This window comes from Cryptomeria japonica, chromosome 10 (assembly GCF_030272615.1).
Source record: "Cryptomeria japonica chromosome 10, Sugi_1.0, whole genome shotgun sequence".
NCBI lineage: Eukaryota > Viridiplantae > Streptophyta > Pinopsida > Cupressales > Cupressaceae > Cryptomeria > Cryptomeria japonica.
Window position 1 is genome coordinate 301,341,096 of NC_081414.1, and position 20,277 is coordinate 301,361,372.

A 20,277-nucleotide genomic window follows, 5' to 3' on the forward strand; every position below is an offset into this window, starting at 1 on the left:
ACCCTTCAACAAACCTCTTGTAGTAATTCGCCAAACCAAGAAATGACCTCACTTCATGAATATTTTGCAAGGGTTCCCAATCCCATATTGCTCTTAGTTTCTTTGGATCTGGACGAATGAAACCTTTTCCAATAATATGCCCCAAGAAGTGCACCTCTTCCTGAGCAAATGCACATTTCTCCTTCTTGACAAAAATTTTGTTCTCCCGGAGCAATTGAAATACTTCTGCCAAGTGTTGCTTGTGCTCCTCCATGTTCTTGTTGTAAACTAGTATATCATCCAGATACACCACCACAGACTTATCCAACAGAGGTTGGAACACATCGTTCATGAGTGTACAAAATGTTGTGGGTACATTGCATAGCCCAAACGACATCATCATGAACTCGTATGACCCATACCTGGTCACACATGCAACCTTCTCGTCGTCTCCCACTGCAATCCTCACTTGATAGTAGCCCTGCTTAAGATCAAGCTTTCTGAAGACCTTTGCCCTAGACAATCGGTCAAAACAATGAGCAATAAGAGGAAGGGGATACTCATTTTTGATGGTCAACTTCTTCAGGGCCCTGAAATCAATACATAACCTCAATGTTCCATCTTTCTTCTTCTGGAACAACACGGGCACCCCATACGAAGAATGGGATGGCTTGATGTAACCCGCCTCAAGCAGCTCCTCCAACTGCCTCTTCAATTCTACCATCTCTGGACCAAATAACCTATATGGAGCCTGTGTTGGTGGCTTCGCCCCTGGTACCATTTCAATCTTGTGATCTACAGTTCTCCTCTCTGGGAGTTGAGCGGGTAGCTTGACTGGCATTGTGTCCTCAAACTCCAGAATGACTTCCTCTACTTTAGGTGGAATGGGTGTCTCCTACACATCCTCAAGTTCATCCCAACCTCCAAGTAGCCTTGCTAGAAACATTGGTTCCTTACCATGGTTCTTGGTTGCCTTTTTCATTCCCAATGCTGAAATCATCGGAGCCTTCCCAGACCGTTGCTTCTCTGTCATCTTCACCAAGCATGTCTGCTTCGGATCTAAAAACACCAAAGAATCCAAGTGAGGTATCACCGCAACCTTGCCAATCTTCAAGAACTCCTGACCCAAAATCAACTCAAAATCATCCATTTCGATCACTATCAAATCCATGTGACCCTGCCACAAGCCGACTTTCAGTGGTATGTCCCAGACAATACCATGTATCTTTTTGAATGGGGAATTCACCGCCTTGAAAGAGCATGCATTAGCTTGCACCTTCAACCCCAAATCTCGAGCTCTCTTGGCTGAGATAAAGTTGTGAGTGGCTTGTATATACATCATAGCCACTGTGTACTTCCCACTCATCTGGGCCTCCACGTAACACAATTTGTTTCAGTTCTCAAGTTCGACAGTCGTAGCCCTAGGCTGCTCGGTGGTATTGACTCACCCAAACACTGGATCACACCCATCACTGCAATCTGACCATCTTGGTCTACTACCATCTATGTAGAGTTCAACCTCTGCCACTATGGACATTCTCTCGCACAATGCTATGAACCTCCATAGATGAAACACCCACGCCCTCTCCTGTCATTCTTTGACTCGACGTCTTTTGAACCTTTGCTAGAACCTTTACCATTTGAGGACTTTCATGTCCCACTCTGTTTTTCTGCTAGAGGAGTCCTCCTTTCCCTTAGACTTTCCATCATCCTTGGGTTGGAACTGCTTCTTGTCTTTTCTCGGCGGATTGGATCCACCCGCAGCACTTGATGCCTTCAGCAAATCCTTGTAGTCAACCAGTCAATCTGTGACTGAAATGGCATCCTCGACATTTGGAACCTTCAGCTTCTGAAGATCGTTCTGAGCCCACGGTGCCAGACCTTTCAAGAAGTGATACAACTTAAGGTCTTGATCCATATTTGGAAATTCCAACATAAGTACCCGGAAAGGTTTGATGTAATCTTGGATTTTCCCTGTTTGCCTTAGGTCTGAAAGCTATTTGAAGGAGGTCCAACCTGCATTCTCTGGATTGAATTGCTCCTTGAGTGCGTCCTGCACCTCATTCCATGTGTCTACCTTGACTATCGGCCTACCAGCCTCCATGTCCTGAAGTCTGGCCCTCCACCAAAGCTTAGCTGCTTCATTGAGGAATCATGTGGTCGTCTCCACCTTTTCTTCATCCGTCAATCCCCTCATGGATTTCAGGTACCTTCCCATGTCAAAGAAGAAATTCTCCATGATCTTATCATCTCGATCACCCTCATATATTTTAGGTGGTGTCACTCTTGCTCCCTTGGTAATCCCTTCTTGAGAAACACAACTCTTGACAAACTCGATCTCTAGGAGAGCCTTCTTCAACTCGCCTTCAAGCCTAACTCGTTCTTGTTGTTCCTGTCCATATAGGATTTGGAGATCCTTGATATCTCCTTCAGCTAAGTCCAATCGTCCTTCTACAGTCTCCATGCACCTTGGCAACACCTCATCTTCCAAAGACTCCAAACGGTTGGTCACCTCAACAAGCCTTTCCTTTGTCTTGGACCTCTCAGTGACGTGAGCATGGGGTGAGCCCTGCTCTCCTTCTGACTCCCTGTCAGCGTCCCCACCCTTGGCCATAACTGCTGAAAAACTTAACCCTCTTAGTGTGCTAGCATGGGGGTATCAAAAACCTTGTGCTCTCAACTATCATGGGGCTAGATTTACCCGTGCAGCACCGACGATCTTTTAGGTACTTGTCTGTGAGATCCAAGCACTTCCAAGAACTCAAACTATGCCTGTAAGCACTCCCAAGCTCTAGAACCTCCACACACACACTTGCACAACACGTACAAACTTGCACAGCGAAATAGCTTTATTGATTTGAAGAAATGGCCCCTAGCCCTGTCTACAAACAATTCCAACTATGTTGTTGGTCACTACCCCGAGTACTTCCCAAGCACCCGATTACAAGTTCTCACCCCTGGATCTGCATCCACTCTTGAAACACCGGTACAGATACCACTGCACCTCGCCCCTGGCTGTAGCTTCTCACGTAGACTCCAAATCCAGAAAGACTCTGTCTCCTTTGGAACTCAACCTGGCACACCACTGACTCTCTCGTGAGCCCACGACGACTTACCCTGTACACAACCCAGGCCCCCTCCCTGAACGGGGACTCCAAGTCTCACTACTTCTCTGCTACTGCTTCTACTTCACCTCTGTTTTGCAATCGCTTTGAACACCTTTGCTCATTGGAATGCTATTTTGGTCCTCCTTGGATTTCTCCACCATGAACCTTCGCCTGGGAAAGTAAAGCACACTGTAGAAACGTTCTCTCGTGAATGGCGGGGTACTCTGCTTCCCCCTATATAAGTTTTTCATCCAGTTCTCACACAACTGTAGCTTGGCATTAACCATTTGTCAATCACCACAACTTCCACCTGCTGAGAATCGGAAGGGACTTATCACCCCAGAAGCCTACTGATCTGCCCGAGACAGCAACCCTTTACATCTATATTCAGACTATGTACATCTGATTACAACGCGTTTCATAATTTAGTTATCTTAGAACAATTATAATCTCATTAAATTGCATAAGAGAGAAAGTTTTAAAGACATTACAAATTATTGAATTGAATTAAAAAGAATACACAATTTAACAAATTTGAAATTGAAAATTTCTCAATGCTTTGTCTTTACATTATATTATTAACAAAATATAAAAAATTTAAATTATATTACTAACATTCTTTATAGAAAACTCAAGCCAACAACAATACCAAAGACACATCTATAATACAATAGCATCATCATAATTGATGAAAGATCGTAGCATTAACACCTTTCACCACCTTTCACTATCTAGATGAAGAGTTAGCCAAATGAAAACATGATTACTACCTAAGTAAGGCCCATTTCTTAACAAAATAGCCTTTAGCACAACATTGTTTGATTTTAAAACAGATTGCTGAACAAGAAAGAATGTGTTGTAACCACATAGATGACCCAAGGGACGACCTGATCAGAAAGCAAACAAAACAATCGATCCAGAAAGCAAGTTATTCATTCGGTGGTCGCTTCATGGCCGTGACAAATAGATTAAAGTTATTCCACGAGGAGCCCCCCTCCTCGATTACATCCCTAGCAATTATCTTCAACTTTCTGGACTCCTCTCTTATCTCCAGGCCTTGTTTCGATTCCAGCAAAATCTCTACACTTTTCACAAACTCCCCCTTCTCTAGAATTCCTTGACTATTCGCATTTAATGGCAAACCCAATTTCCACGCATCCACAACATACATGCGGTTAAGAAACTGGTCTGCGACATAAGGCCAACAAAGCATGGGCACGCCCATGGTGATGCTTTCCTGCACAGAGTTCCACCCACAGTGAGTCACAAAACAGGCTATGGAAGGATGACATAACACCTCTAACTGTGGCGCCCACGAAACTATGTAACCCCTATCTCTTACTCGCTCCAAGAAATCAGCGGGTAAAACAGGTTTGCTTCCTCTCATTATAGATTGGAGCGCACAACCCACAGAAATGGCCTCTGGGTGGCCTCGACTCCCAGAGCAAGTTCTTCCACTTGCTTTTCGCTCAGAACTGTAGAACTTCCGAAAGATATGTAGATCACAGAGCGGGCACACTGTTTATCTAACCATTGTAAGCATTCCGTCTCATCTTTCCAGAAACTTGGTTGGACCTTAGTGCTCGTCGTGCATTTGAGAAACTCAGGAGCAATTAGAGGGCCTATTGGATACACGCCCACTTCTTTGGACAATGTTTCGACTACTGGAGCTTCAATCTCTAAGAAAGAATTGAAGAGCATCCATTTAGTGTGCTTGATTTCCTCTGCCATGCGAATCCCTTTCCGAAACATGTATTCGCCTGCCCAGTACCGATGAAGCTCTCCAGGATGCAGCGGCGGCATGGAGGGAAGATATTGAATTGTTTTATCTTCCTTCGGAATTCCTTCACACAAAACTCACAAAGATGAAAAAGGTTTTTAAATATCGTTTGCATCATGAAATAAAAAGTAAAATCGATTGACAGGGTATGATTATATGTTACCATCTGAAGGAAGGATGCCATGCGAGACCCAATTGGCAGTAATGTGGAGAATGGCGAAGAGTGAAACGTAACCAGTGTGAAAAAAGGCGAGGGAAACTTTATGGAGCATGGCTACCGGCTGTAAGCCAAAGCACATCCAGACGTTCGCAATTATACAGGTGACCTTGTTTTCTTCTTCCTTGGCGTTTATTTCCTGAACAACTTGATCGATTACAGAAGGCCCCATGCCCTTTTCCAACAACTCCATAGCGTTTGCAAGACGTTCTGGAGTATCCATAGCTGGGAATTGGAAGGGAACGGATATCATTCTGATGTTATCACGCAAGGAATTTAGAGTGTTGGCTTTGAGCATACGGTTATGATTGCTGTCGGAGTTGAGGAAAGTGACAAGGAATCCATGAGAGACGAGCTTCCAGGCGAGCTGCATCATGGGATTAATGTGACCTTGTGCAGGAAAAGGAACGAGAAGCGCGTGAGGAGCCATGGCTGAGATTAGCTCCTTACGCCTCTCCAGAGCAGCACAGATTTAAGATTATTCTTAGTAAAGACGCCAAAATATAATGGGTAAAACATCGTTTTGAGAAGGGACCCTCGCCTGACAACTTTTGTCTGTTAGGCAATATCATATAGGGATTGTATTTATCTAGCTTTCCGGATCTCCAGTATCATGCATAGTGAAAATCGCGTTACGCCGAGGGCGGGCCTTAAACAGCACATTCCGTTCCCGTGAGGGTTTAAATATATAGATTAAATATCTAATTTAAAATTTGGAAGGTCTATTCAAGATTTCTTGTTCATTTAACATTGTCTGCTTATTATTTTAATAGTTATATTTTATGATAAAAGTATTCTAATATAGTTGTATAGCTATCAGATATAGTACGGATTGAATGTCTTAGGGTTTTTTAATTCCACTTCTTAGTATAATCATTATATTTTCTCTTTATTTTATGGAATATGTTTGGATTTTTAGATATGATAATTAGGTTTTGAAGATATAACATAAGCACTATAGGAGAGTCACAAATGTTGTTACTATCAAATACTAAATGCTCATAGGATGTGAAGTATGGGGAGGATGAACACTATGAATGTTGTCATTCAAATGATTCTTTTACTAGAAGTACCCTTCTTTGCAAGTATTCTTAGTTTACATTTATCAAACATAGTTGAATGCTCTGAAATCCCTTACATGCCCCTTGTCTAAGAGGAGAATCTCTCACTCTATTTGTAATATCATTTATTCAATCTCACTAATTAGAGCTATTAATATACTCTTTGGTATTATTATAATGCAACTATGAAGATTAAGAGATGAGTTCATAACATCGCTATCTAGAAATACCTAAAAAGGAATGATATTTCCTACTATACTTGGTGGCATATGATAGAAATCATTACCACCAAAAAGACTATTAGAGGGAGCTAATTACAAATCCAAACCATACAATATCCAAGGACCAAGATTAAGGAGACAAGGGGGTAAGTAATCTAAACAAGTTTCATATTTTCCTCTCTCACAACCAAAGAGAAGTGAAGCCAAAAATAACCAATGGTGAAGAATAAGCATCTAAAAGAATAGATAGCTCTAAAGAACAAAAGAATGAAACTATAGAAGAAACTATATAAATCAACTTCAAATAAAGATAACAAGAGAAGTAACACAAGAGATAAGAAAACCTCCAACATTTAATAGAGACAACCATAAATAAATAAAAGGAACATCCAAAAAGAAAAGAACTTCTTTACTCGCCCTTCAAATTTTCCAATAAAAAGAAGAATCCAAGTTGAATATCATCAATCAAACGAAGCAATGTATAAAAGTAATGCTTGAGAAAATCTAATAAAAAGGAGGAAACAATGGACTCACAAGATTTTGGTATTTTTCAAGGTACTAAATAGGATAATTGGAATCAGCATAAACCCAAACAAGAGAGGAAATATCTTCAATAATTGCCTTATCAAACTCAAAAAAAGATTGAATTGATGGAAAAAGAGACTCTATTAGAGTATTGATTTTTTTCAAGTGCTTGCTAGAATATCTAAATATTGCAAAGGATCCAAAATATTAGAAAAGGTAAGATGAAAAAGGGCATGAAATCAAGACACAAGTACCTATCTAAAGGACACTCTCTCATCAAAATATTTAAATCATCAAACTAGAACAAAATAGACATAACATAATTCTTGATAACTGAAGCCAACTCCATATTGTTATCCAAAATACATTCAAGGAATTCGAAAATCATCAAAAATAATGAAAGAGTACTAATCAGAGTGATAGTAATCATTGTAATAGAAAAAGTAACCATCATAGAAAATAAAATCACTCTTGTTTTATAAAATTTTGATTTCATAAGTAAAAAGGAAATTTATCAAATCCTCTCCCAATATAGGTTATTCACTAAAATATATTTGGATGCTTGAATTGGAAACCCAATCCACCAACTAATTTCCTTAGAAATTGCACTGATTCTAACACTTGACAATTATCCAAAATCTCAAGATCTTTTTCATGAAGTTAATTGAGGCTCCAATGTTCTACTTTATAATATTTTAAACTCTTAATGATAAAATTAGGATCTCCTTCAATATTATTGTTTGAGAATTGATTAGGAAACCAATTTGTAGATCAAGAATCACATACCTTTCATTTTAGTCACATTATTAATACTGTATATAATAAATTGTGTACCCATGAAAATGAACATACATTTAACAATGGCCTCTGCACTAACAAGAAAATATTATTAACTATCCCCTTTGTATAATATTGATGGTGAGCTCTGTTAGGGTTTCCAGCAGTGGCACTGATGCAAGCAATTTGAAGGATGGAGGCGAGAAAGATGTGGATGGTGAGGATGGAGTATGTAGTCTAGCCAAGTTTGTTGAGCTTTGGGTCTTCATCCTCTTCTCTATAGTTTTGGAGTGGGCTTTGGTTGTGTCTCCTATCATGTTGAAAACTTTGTTTGGCCTTTGTTTGAAGGCTTTTGGACCTTCCCCTAGTGCCTTTCGTGAGGTATTTTCCCTATTGCAAGCGATTTTTCCTTCATGTGGCAATTGAATATGCTTGGAGGTTGTTGTTTGTGCCCCATTCTTGGATGTCTCACTGGCTGATCCTTCTACTTTTTGGAAGGGACTCATCCTTGTGGTGGTCCCTCCTTTTAACCGATAGTGAGTTTCATGTGGTGCCCCTAATATTTATTGGCCTTTCTCTACCTTCTTGCATTGGGCTAAGGTTGGGAGGCCTTGTGTCCTCTACCTTTGGGCGAGTTCCCTATTTCTCCTATGGTGTATTTTTTTCCCCTATTTTGGGGTTTGTCTCAGTGAGCTCATCTATTCAAACTCTTTCTCTTCTTTAAGTGCTTCAATTTTGCCCCCTCCTAGGGTTTCGTCTCTGGTGGCTTATGGTGTTTTCTACTTAGAAGGTGTTTATGCCCCTTTGGCTATGTTTGAGGTGGGTCCTCGGTTTATCTCCTTCTAGTTGAGATTTTGGGCATTCATTGGAGTTGCAGGTCTCCATGGTTTGGGTGTTTCCACCTCTATGAGACTAATTTTCAAGGCTTATATCCTTTTAGGTATGGTTCCTAGTAGTGATGTTAGTTCTATTCTCCTCGACGGCCCTATGGAGGTGGGTTTAGCTAAGGATTTCCTCCATGTTGCTTCCATCGTTGGTTTAGAAGATTTTTCTATGTTCTTTTTCACTAGTATGCCTATTGAGGTGGTGGGTAGTAGCAAGGGATCTCGTTCTCTCCTACCTTTGCATGGTGGTCCCTTGGAGGGTTTGACTGAAGCAAGCCACTATAAAAGAAAAAATTCTCATTTTAATATGACTAGGTCTGGATCCAAACATGCGGAAGTACTTGGATGGAGACACTCTCTAACTATGTCTAACATTTCTCAGCTATCTAACATTTCTCAACTAATTTTTAGAGAGAGATATACAAAACCTCTTGATCCAAAATTTGGAACTTATTGTTGATTCAAAAACCATTCAATTGGATGCCCAATACACATGTCAACAAATTTCTCAAAATTACTTTTTAGCATAAAATTATTGAAAAATCTTTATATAAAAGTGACATTTACAATATTTAATATATTTTCAACTCATTTAATGAATAACCAATATAAAATTGATGTGATTTGTCAAAGGGTGTGGTTTTGAGCTCAATGGATAATGTTATATAGGATCTCCATCTTTCAAGAAAAGTGTCTATTTGATTCACTAGAAATGTATTTTTCCACATGTAATCTCTTCAAATAAAGAATTTTCACATGGATGGATTCATTAGGTCCCTTCTTGTTAATATCTTTGAACTTTAAATCTCTCCTAGATCCATAGTTGAACCCTTAAGTGATCAAATATTCTTCAATTACTTCAACGTATCATAGGATTTGGTACACAACTCCAAATTTATAAGAAATGTAGTATTTTTCCCATATAATAATTCAAAAGGGCTTCTACCTATATTCTTTTTAGAGTTAATTATGTCAATCTAGACTAGAACCTTAAATTTATCTACTCTACTATTATTTTGCTCTAAGGTCCTAATGATAATCTAATATCAAAGTTTTCTTATCATATTTAGTTTTTCCATTTCCTTGAGGGTGATAAGGAGATCAATAAGTAATGTTGATCCCATGTTTTTTGGAATATAATTCTTTCATATGCTCTAAAACACATAACATTACTAGAAATGATTATTTGAGGCACCCTAAACCTAGGAGTAACATCAGTTAGTAAGAAATGCATTATAAGTTTTGCATTATTTTTCTTTGTAGTAATTCATATAACACGTTTGATAAAATAATTTTGGCTACAAGTATTCATTTTAAAATATTGCTAGGTTTATTAGTGATTTTTTGTAATAAAATCAATGGCCTACTATTGGAATGGACCCTTAGTTCAAGTTATTTTTAGTCAAGTATTTATATATTTCATATTTCTTGTAAACCTTTGGCATCTATTACACCTTACCATCTTGGTCACATATTTAAACAAAGTGGTGCACACATATCCTACTCCCAAAACTAATGGCTAGTATCCTTGGCCATAAAAATATCTTTCTCATGCTAGTAATAGTGCTTGTTTTAGAGCATCTTTGATTACTAAAAAGTATTGTGTATACTTCATTGGCTATTCAAATGGCATGTGCCAATGCTAGGAGGAAGCTAAAGATAGTTCCTTTGAGCTTGAAAGGGTGAAAGAAGAGCCTCTGAAAGGTTAAATTATGGAAAGTATTCACATGCAATGTACCCTAGTCCCTAGTGATAGGTATAACGTTATTTCACAAATGATCTGATTGAATCAAGGAATGTTATTTAAGATCTAATCAAGATTCAATCACAAGGTAAGAGGTACAATTTGTCAAAAGAATACAAAAGAAGTAATACTATTTTAGTTAAGATATTTTAGCGCATACATTTTTCACAACATTTTTTCTTATCAAATTTTAAGATAATTCTCATAACTAATTTCTTTCTAATAATACATTTAATTTTCTTAATAATTTGAATTATTAATGTTTAATTCCCAAACCCTATACTTTTATCCCTATAAGTTTTTTTAGGTTTAATTTTTTTGAGTGCATTATCTTAATTTTTATATCTCATTATCTACTTCTATTAGTTTTTCCTATAGATGCTTTATAAGAATATCTTTCTTGACATTTTTTGGTTCATTATTTAACCTTTTTTAGCAACCATATTCACCATTGCTTTCACTCTAACATTCCCTTTATAGATCTAATTGCTATATTTTATTATAATATTTTTAGAAAATGGATGATTGATCATATTATAATTTGGTAATTTGGTGAATTCTATATTTCTACATCTTGTATAATTTTTTTCGGCTTTTTTTTTTTTTTTTTTAAATTATATTATCAACACTCTACATACAAAACTCAACCCAACAGCAATGCTGAAACACATTTATATTTTTAATTGATAAAATAAAAACATGAACTTTGATGAAAATACATAGCATTTACACCCTTCACTTTCTACATGAAGAGTTGGCAAAATGAAAACATGGTTACTAAGTAAGGTCCATTTTTAACAAAATAGCCTTTATCACATCATTTTTCTTGTATTCTATGATAGGTTGCTGAACAAGAGTGTCTTGTAACAACATGGATGACATAACCTATGTGGAAGTACGACACAAGGGACACCTTATCACCTATGTGGGAGTACGACACGAGACACCTTAACAGGATAAAAGTATTGCTTCATGCAAGAAAAGGAGCCAAGTGAAACAAAACAATCGCTTCAGAAAGCAATTCATTCATTTTGTTGTCGCTTCATGGCTGTGACAAATAGATTAAAGTTATTCCATGAGGAGCCCCCGTCCTTGATTGCATCCCGAGCAATTATCTTCAATTTTCTCGCTTCCTCTCTGATCTCCACGCCTTGTTCCGATTCCAGTAAAATCTCTACACCTTTCACAAACTCCCCCTGCTCTATAATTCTTTGGCTATTCGCATGCAATGGCAGACACAATTTCCACACATCCACAACATACGTGCGGTTAACAAACTGGTCTGCATGGTAAGGCCAACAAAGCATGGACACGCCCATGGTGATGCTTTCCTGCACGGAATTCCATCCACAGTGAGTCACAAAACAAGCTATGGAGGGATGAGATAACACCTCTAATTGTGGCACCCATGAAACTATGCAACCCCTATCTCTCACTCGCTCCAAGAAACCAGCAGGTAAAATAGCTTTGCTTGCTTTCACTAGATCAGAACGTACAATCCATAGAAACGGTCTCTGTGTGGCCTCCACTCCCAGAGCAAGTTCTTCCAATTGCTTTTCACTCAGAACTACCAAACTTCGAAAAGATATGTAGATCACAGAGTGAGCACACTGTTTATCTAACCACTGTAAGCATTCTGTGTCATTTTTCCAGAAGCTTGGAAGGACCTTCGTGACCGTCCTGCTATGGAAAAACTCAGGAGGAATTAGAGGACCTATTGGATAAATGCCCACATCTTTGGACAACGTTTTGTCTACTGGAGCTTCAATCTCTAAGAAAGAATTGAAGAGGACCCATTTGATGTGCTTGACATCCTCTGCCATGCGAATCCCTTTCCGAATCATGTATTTCCGCTGCCCACGACCACGGAAGATCTCCAGAACGCAGCGCCGGCATGGAGGGGAGATATTTTGTTTTTTTATTTTTCTTTGGAATTCCTTCACATAAAACCCACAAAGATAAAGAGGTTTATAAATATCGTTCGCATCATGAAATAAATAATAAAATCGATTGAAAGAGTAATGATTAAATGTTACCATCAGAATGAAGGATGCCAAGCGAGACCAGATGGGCACTAAAGTAGCGAATGGCAAAGAGTGAAACAAGAGCTATGTGAAAAGCGGCGAGAGGAAGGTTATGGAGCGTGGCTACCGGTTGTAAGCCAAAGCACATCCAGACGTCTGCAAATATACAGGTGATCTTGTTTTCTTCTTCCCTGGCGTTTATTTCCTGAATGACTATCAATTACGGAAGGCCCCGTGTCCTTTGCCAACGCCTCAATTCCATTTTCAACGCCTTCCAGAGTATCCATAGGTGGAAATTCAAAGGGAACGGATATCATTCGGATGTTATCAAAGAAGGAATTTGGAGTGTTGGCTGTGAGTATGCGGTTATGGTTGGTGTGGGAGTTGAGGAAAGTGAGGAGGAATCCATGGGAGACGAGCTTCCAAAGTTGCATCATAGGATTAATGTGACCCTGAAAAGGAAAAGGGATGAGAAGAGTGTTTGTTAGTTTGTTAGCTTGGACAGCTGTTTGTCTATTTGCTGAATAATTAGTAAATAATTGTTTGCTAACAAATGTAGTTAGAGTTCAAACAATTCTAATTAATTATTTGACTCTTTTTAGAAACTTCTAGCAACCAATTTGGTTAGGGTTGTTTAGTTGTTTTTAATCTGAGCCATTGAGTGAGAATTAATCTCGGCTGTTGGTTTTCCAATGAAAGTAGTATATAAGGGGGTTAGGGGGCATTTGGAAAACGATGAATGAATGAATGAATTGTGTGAAGAATTTGTAGTGTTAGCAAGTAGTCTTGTAGTGTTAGCAAGGGCGCAATGATAGTGTTAGGATAGTAGCGGGGTGGAATCTCAGCAGAAGAAATTGGGAGGTCGTCGAAGCTCTGCCAATAACAGGCAAACAGTATTTGTATCTCTTGATTTGTTGTAGTTAATATATATTCCTCATCTGCAGTACTGGTTTTCCCTTTGGGGTTTTTCCAAGGACAATTGTTCAAAAATATTGTGTTCATTGTGTTGCGCATTCATATGAGTTTGTGAAATTACAGTTGTGTCATTTTCCAGTATTTTTTACTTAAATAATCTATCAAAGATAGGAGGATAATAATCAGTAATTGTAATAGATTTTTCACATGGTATCAGAGCTAAGTTAAGGGTAGAAGAGATTTACCCTAGGCAAAGGAAACTAAGGGTTTATAAAACCTAGTTTAACCTCTTTAGAATTTTTATTTGCTTTAACCTTTGAGATGGCCTCAGTTGGTTTAAGAGATCAAGACAGATTGGATGGAGCCTCTAATTTTGGTGTCTGGAAAGCCTCTAATTTTGGTGTCTGGAAAGCCAGAATTTCTTTATTGCTAGAAGAGAATGGTATCAAGGAATATGTTACCACTGTTGTGACTATACCTACAGATGCAACACGGCTTGCAGCATACAAGAAGGATGATTCCAAGGCGAGGAGGCTAATCCTTGATGGTGTCAAGGACCATATTATTCCACATATTGCTGAGTTAGATACTACAAAGAAGATGTGGGATGTCATTCTAAATCTGTACCAGAATGCTACCACTAATCAGAAGCTGATTCTCAGAGAAAAGCTGAGGAATACCCGAATGAATAAGGGAGAAGACGTGACGAGTTACCTCACCAGACTCAGACTTGTCAAGGATGAGTTAGCAGCTATTGGAGATAAACCAAGTGATGATGAGCTAGTACGAATAGCCCTAAATGGGTTTTCTAAGCAGTGGGATGTCTTTGTTCAAGTTGTGATTGGATGAGACACCTTACCAAGTTGGGATCGACTTTGGAGTGACTTCACTCAGGAGGAGCTTAGACTAAGCCTTGTCAATGGAGCCAACAATAAGAGTCATAAAAGTGAGGCAGAACAGGAGAACATTGCCCTAGCGGGTAAAGGAAAAGCAAAGAAGGGGTCCAGCAAAGGATCAAATCCTCAAAGTGAGAAGAAGAAGAAAGACTTGTTGAAGATCAAGTGCTACGGCTGTCACGAGTTTGGCCACTATGTCAACGATAGCCCAGAAAGGAAGAAGAATGACAAGAAAGGCAAGAAGCAAGTTGCAGCTTCAGCAAGTGCAGATGAGCTCTCGAATAGAATGGAAGATGAGTTTGCACTCATAGCGTGTATGGTTAGCTCAACCTCACAGAGTGTTTGGTACATAGATAGTGGGGCGTCATTTCATATGACAGGAGTTAGAGAATACTTCTCCAGTTATAAGGAGGAGAGCACCAGAATCCAGATCTCTATGGGAAACATGTCCAAACTCAACTCAGTTGGGAAAGGGACTGTTCAGTTTCAGAGGGAGAATGGTAAGATGATTCCTCTTCATGATGTGTTGCATGTTCCAGGCTTAGGGATGAATTTGATTTCTATATCTATCCTTCGGGACAAAGGGTACAATGTACTCTTTAGAGGGGCAAATGTATTGATTAAGCATAAGGATTGGAAATCACCCATAGCTATTGGAGTTAGGAGTGGTCGACTTTATAGGTTGCAGTTTGATACTCCTAAGGTACTCATGAGCAACAGTAATCCTAGAGATCTTGGAGAGCTATGGCATAGGAGGATGGGCCATATACATCATGGAGCACTTAAATTGCTTCATGAGATTGTGACAGGTGTTCCAGAGGTGAGCACAGAGCATGACGATGTATGTAAGGGATGTGTGTTGGGGAAGTTTGTGAAAGCAACTTTTCCAAGGAGTGACACTAGATCCAAGGGTGTTCTTGATCTAGTACATTCAGATGTATGTGGACCAATGTTGACGAAATCTCTCAGAGGGTATGAGTACTTTAGTACTTTTATTGATGATTTCTCCAGCAAGACCTGGATATACTTCTTGAAGACCAAGGATGAGGTTTTCAGTCGCTTCCAAGAGTTCAAGGCTCTTGTGGAGAACTTGACAGGAAGGAAGATAAAGGTTCTTCGGTCAGACAATGGAGGCGAGTACAAAGGGAATGAATTCCAAGAGTTTTGTACCAGGGAAGGAATCAAAAGAGAGTGGACTATTCCTTACAACCCACAACAGAATGGGGTTGCTGAGAGGAAGAATCGATCCATATCGGAGGTAGCAAGGGCTATGCTACATGATCAGGACCTACCCCATTACTTATGGGCAGAAGCATGTAGTACGGCAGTATACATACAAAACAGGGTTCCACATAAGGTGCTAGGGAAGATGACACCAGAGGAAGCATTCACTGGGAAGAAGCCAGATGTTAGTCACTTCAGGATCTTTGGGAGTTTGGCATATTGTCACATTCCAAAGGATACATGTACCAAGTTAGATCAAACTGTAGAAAGAGGGTACTTTGTGGGGTATAGTGAAACCTCAAAGGCATATCAGATATTCATTCCAGGGACCAGGCGGATTATTGTTCGATGTGATGTCAAGTTCATGGAGGACAAGGCATTTAGAAGATCCAGAGATTTGCCAGCAGATGATCAGAGTGAGTAGCCAACACAAGCTCCAAGGATCACTCAATCGAATCAAGGTCAGCAAAGCTCTAGTACAGTTACTAGTACAAGCATAGGCTCAGGAGGTGAGAGTTCTTAGAGTATGGAGCAACAGGTGCAAGAAGAGATGCATCAAGAAGACATGGAGGTTGATATTTCATCTTCTACTATTGGCAACAACAATCGTAAGGTTCAGCAGACACAAAGAAATACTCAAGAGTTAGTGGGTACTCCTAGGATAATGGAAACAACCAGTCAAGTTTGATGACTATGTTGCATTAGTTAGTCAGTTGGTAGATAGTGAACCTTCTAGCTATCAGGAGGCTGCACAACATCAAGTGTGGCAAGATGCTATGGTTGAGGAGTATACTTCAATTATGCAGAATGATGTTTGGGAGGTAGTGCCTAGACCAACAGATAGGGCTGTGGTTGGATCACATTGGATCTATAAGATCAAGCACGGTGCAGATGGTAGCATTGAGAAATACAAGGAAAGGTTTGTGGCAAAAGGGTTCTCTCAGAAGGAGGGAATAGACTATGAGGAGACATTTGCTCCAGTTGCCAGGTATACTTCTATACGAGCTGTAATCTCAATTTCAACACAAATGGGATGGCAGATCCATCAAATGGATGTCAAGACAACGTTCCTCAATGGTGATTTGAAAGAGGAGGTATACATAGAACAACCAGAAGGCTCTGTAGCACACAACAAAGAGACCCACGTGTGTAGATTAAAGAGAGCTTTGTATGGACTCAAGCAGGCTCCCAGAGTGTGGTATGAGCACATTGATAGTTACTTGCAGGAAATGGGATTTCTGAAGAGTGACGCGGATGCTAATCTCTACTACTTGGTGGTTGGGGGTGAGATTTTCATTCTTGTTCTATATGTGGATGACTTGTTTCTAACAGGTTCACTAGGACTCATAGAAGAGTGCAAGAGGGACCTTGTAGCAGAGTTCGAGATGAAGGATTTGGGACTTATGCACTACTTTCCAGGCATGGAGGTATGGCAGACAAATGGAGAGATTTTCCTTGGACAAGGGAAATACTGCATTGAAATCTTGAAAAGGTTCAGGATGGAAGATTGCAAAGCCATGTCTACACCTATGATCATTAATTGGAGGAAGGTAGATACATCTAGGGAGAAGGATGTAGATCCCACATTATCCAGGTAGTTGATTGGTTCTCTCATGTATTTGGTCAACACCAGGCCAGATATATCTTTTGCAGTTAACTCTCTTAGTTAGTTCATGGTTGAACCAAAGGGAGTGCAATGGACAACGACAAAGCATGTGCTGCATTATTTGTGAGGTACAATCGAGTATGGGATTAGATATGTTCGAGGTGAAGGAATCAAGTTGATGGGCTATACTAACGCAGATTGGGTAGGCAGTACAACAGACAAGAGGAGCACTTTAGGGTGTTGTTGCAGTCTAGGATCAGGAGTTGTCTCTTGGTTCAGCAGGAAGTAGAAGTCTGTGGCTCTAAGTTCTGCAGAGTCAGAATACATAGCAGCTAGCATGGCGACATGTGAAGCTATATGCCTTCGGAAGTTGCTAGTAGCCTTGTTTGGTCAGAAGATGGAGACTATAGTGATACACTGCGACAATTAGAGTTGCATTAAGTTGACTGAGAATCCGGTGTTTCATGATAGGTCGAAACATATAGACATCAGGTATCACTTCATCAGAGATTGTGTATAGCGTGAAGTTGTTCAGCTACAGTTTATACCTACAAATCAATAGGTAGCAGACATTCTGACAAAGGCATTGGGGAAAGCAAAATTCATCTTCTTCAGAGAGAAGTTGGGTGTCATGCAGAACAACTTCCTCACTAAGAGGGAGTGTTAGTTTGTTAGTTTGTTAGCTTGGACAATTGTTTGTCCATTTGCTAAATAATTAGTAAATAATTGTTTGCTAACAAATATAGTTAGAGTTCAAACAATTCTTATTAATTATTTGACTCTTTTTAAAAACTTCTAGCAACCAATTTAGTTAGGGTTGTTTAGTTGTTTTTAATCTCAGCCATTGATTGAGAATTAATCTCGGCCGTTGGTTTTCCAAGGAGAGTAGTAAATAGGGGGTCAGGGGGCATTTGGAAAATGATGAATGAATGAATGAATTGTGTGAAGAACTTGCAGTGTTAGCAAGGGCATAGTGACAGCATTGGGATAGTAGTGGGGTGGGATCTCAGTAGGAGAAATTGGGAGGTCGTCGAAGCTCTGCCAGTAACAAGCAAGCAGTATTTGTATCTCTTGATTTGTTGTAGTTAATATATATTCCTCATTTGCAATACTGGTTTTCCCTTCGGGGTTTTCCAGGGACAATTGTCCAAAAATATTGTGTTCATTGTGTGTGCATTCATATGAGTTTGTGAAATTAGAGTTGTGTTATTTTCTAGTATTTGTTACTCAAATAATCTATCAAAGATAGGAGGATAATAATCAGTAATTGTAATAGATTTTTCACAAAGAGCGTGAGGAACCATAGCTTAGCTCTGTATCCCTCTCTAGAGCGACACAGATCTATTATGGTTCTTCTCAGCAAAGAAACCAAAATTTAATGGATAACTAAAGTTTTATATGTGGATGGTAAAAAATCTTCACTATGCACGATAAAGAAGAGTGAAAAGGCTAGATAAGTACAATCGCTATGCGATATCGACTAAAGATATTGCATTACGCATGATCACAGTTGCAGCAGCCCCAACGAGTTCATGTATATATTTGTTTTATTGAACTTTGCCTCTTGGCATGTGTATATATCAATGATCATTTTTATTTTTTTTAAATGGGTCTTATAAGATGAAAACTATAAATGTGTATATTTTTAAGTAAGCCTTATGAGGTTCCTAGTTTATGTTAGCATTTGGCATTATAACAGACAATGAAGGATTGTTGACATTTCAATAAAGGATATTGAGAAGGTTGTTGATGATTATGGATATAATTGATTAAGGATGTTTACTGTCTTGATATTATTATTTTGTCATTGATGTCAAGAAATTGATTTTCTAATTCAGTATAATGTTGCCATATCTTAAGAAATATGATTTGAAGAATATAAAGATGTCAGTAAAAGACATAGGAAAGAATATGATGAATAAGGTATTCAATGGGCAACTATTACCGAGTCAGACAATGATGAGATCATGATGTTTAGATTGTTTTAACATCATACATATGTTGTAAATTGTAAGGTTAATACTATACTATGTTACCAAGCAAAGAACCTAGTCGGTAAACCGTAAGGAACCTATTCGGTAAACCCTAAGGTTATCGCTATCGGTTAATGAAGGCGAAATGTCTACCGAGTGAAGTTTAGTATTTACCGCGTTGTAACCGAGCTGTAACATAATGCATTAAATGTTTACATGTGTTATTTAATGAAGGAAGCTAATGAGCTGGAACTGATTAAATGATTGGTATGCCGTAAATATAGTTTGTTAAGAATCTATGGCAATGGAAGATCGGCAGGAAGATCTACAGTTCAGATTGAACCGCAATACCCTAGCATAAGTTCCAAGAAATGTATGCAAGTTCCAAGGCAGGGTAAAACATTTTTAGATCGAAAGATGCATTGAACCTGGTCAAGTTTGAAGATCTGATGGCTATGATTGATCATGGGAAATGTGATCAAGGAGATTAAGCGCTTAGCTAATTGTTTATAAATAGGAAACTATTGATAAACAATGTATGTGGGCAAGTGTATGCATAGGGATACTACATAGTGATTACCGAGCACTAAAGCTTGAAGACCTGTTTTGAAAAATAAAGTATAGAAGCCCAGTAGATGGACAAGATTAGTTCTATGTCTAGATTGTATTGAACAAATAAGAAGCTGGTTTAGCATTTTAGATGTGAAGTTGCAGATAGATTTTTATTACTGTTATTTTGTGAAAGTGACAGAAAATCTCTTAACCGAGTGGACTTAACAGTCTTATTTGTAAAACCCTCTAACAAGGTGACATTCTGATTGAGTGTTTGAAATCCTTTAACAAGGTCACTTCTAACAAGGTGAAGATCCTAACAGATCTGAGGGAAATCCCTTAACTGGGTCACATCTAGCAATGTGTTTGTAATCTTTAACAAGATTTGCTTTTAACCAAGCATACTCTAGAAGAGTATATTTCTTAGTGGGTCCGAAATCCCACAGTGGTTTTTCCCTATTTGGGTTTCCACGTTAAATCTGGTGTTATGAGGTTTATGATGTTTATATGCTTTTGAGTTTGCATGTTTAACATTTTTGGTTATATTACTAAAGTATATGTTACTGAGGTTGAATCTGATGTTTTTATGGAAGATTAAGTTTGTATGATTCACCCCCCCCCCCTCTCATCTTGTTGGTTATGGGATCTATACTTACATTTAGTATCAGAACTATCAATTGGTATCAGAGCTTTGGACTCCAGAAGAAAGTTTAAAGGCACTTGAGTTGAAGATCCAAAGATGTATAAGAGGGATGCACCGAAGCTGAACAAGTCAAGTTTCTCTACATGGCA

The 20,277-nt window shown here is 38.9% G+C and overlaps 2 protein-coding genes across 2 annotated transcripts; both read right to left on the reverse strand.

The window, feature by feature from the left end:
• Window positions 1-4,014: 4,014 nt before the first annotated feature.
• Window positions 4,015-5,513, reverse strand: LOC131858939 (UDP-glycosyltransferase 83A1-like). The gene is made up of 3 exons (XM_059212433.1): window positions 5,030-5,513; window positions 4,491-4,930; window positions 4,015-4,323 (listed from the first exon to the last, which is right to left on the reverse strand). Exons 1-3 carry the CDS (start codon window positions 5,511-5,513, stop codon window positions 4,015-4,017), a joined length of 1,233 nt encoding a protein of 410 aa, XP_059068416.1.
• A 5,804-nt stretch (window positions 5,514-11,317) lies between these two features.
• Window positions 11,318-12,636, reverse strand: LOC131858940 (UDP-glycosyltransferase 74E1-like). Its single transcript, XM_059212434.1, has 2 exons — window positions 12,544-12,636; window positions 11,318-12,232 (listed from the first exon to the last, which is right to left on the reverse strand). The coding sequence occupies exons 1-2, from the start codon at window positions 12,634-12,636 to the stop codon at window positions 11,318-11,320; spliced, it is 1,008 nt and encodes a 335-aa protein (XP_059068417.1).
• Window positions 12,637-20,277: the final 7,641 nt, after the last annotated feature.

Excerpts from the sequence above, each read along its gene's own strand:
- LOC131858939 (XM_059212433.1), bottom strand. The coding sequence starts at position 5,513 with ATGGCTCCTCACGCGCTTCTCGTTCCTTTTCCTGCACAAGGTCACATT. Across the intron at positions 4,931-5,029 it reads TGGCATCCTTCCTTCAGATG|GAATTCCGAAGGAAGATAAA; the intron begins GTAACATATAAT and ends TTTTGTGTGAAG. Across the intron at positions 4,324-4,490 it reads AGAGGCCATTTCTGTGGGTT|GAAAGCATCACCATGGGCGT; the intron begins GTGCGCTCCAAT and ends AACTCTGTGCAG.
- LOC131858940 (XM_059212434.1), bottom strand. The coding sequence starts at position 12,636 with ATGATATCCGTTCCCTTTGAATTTCCACCTATGGATACTCTGGAAGGC. Across the intron at positions 12,233-12,543 it reads CAAAGGACACGGGGCCTTCC|GAATTCCAAAGAAAAATAAA; the intron begins GTAATTGATAGT and ends TTTTATGTGAAG.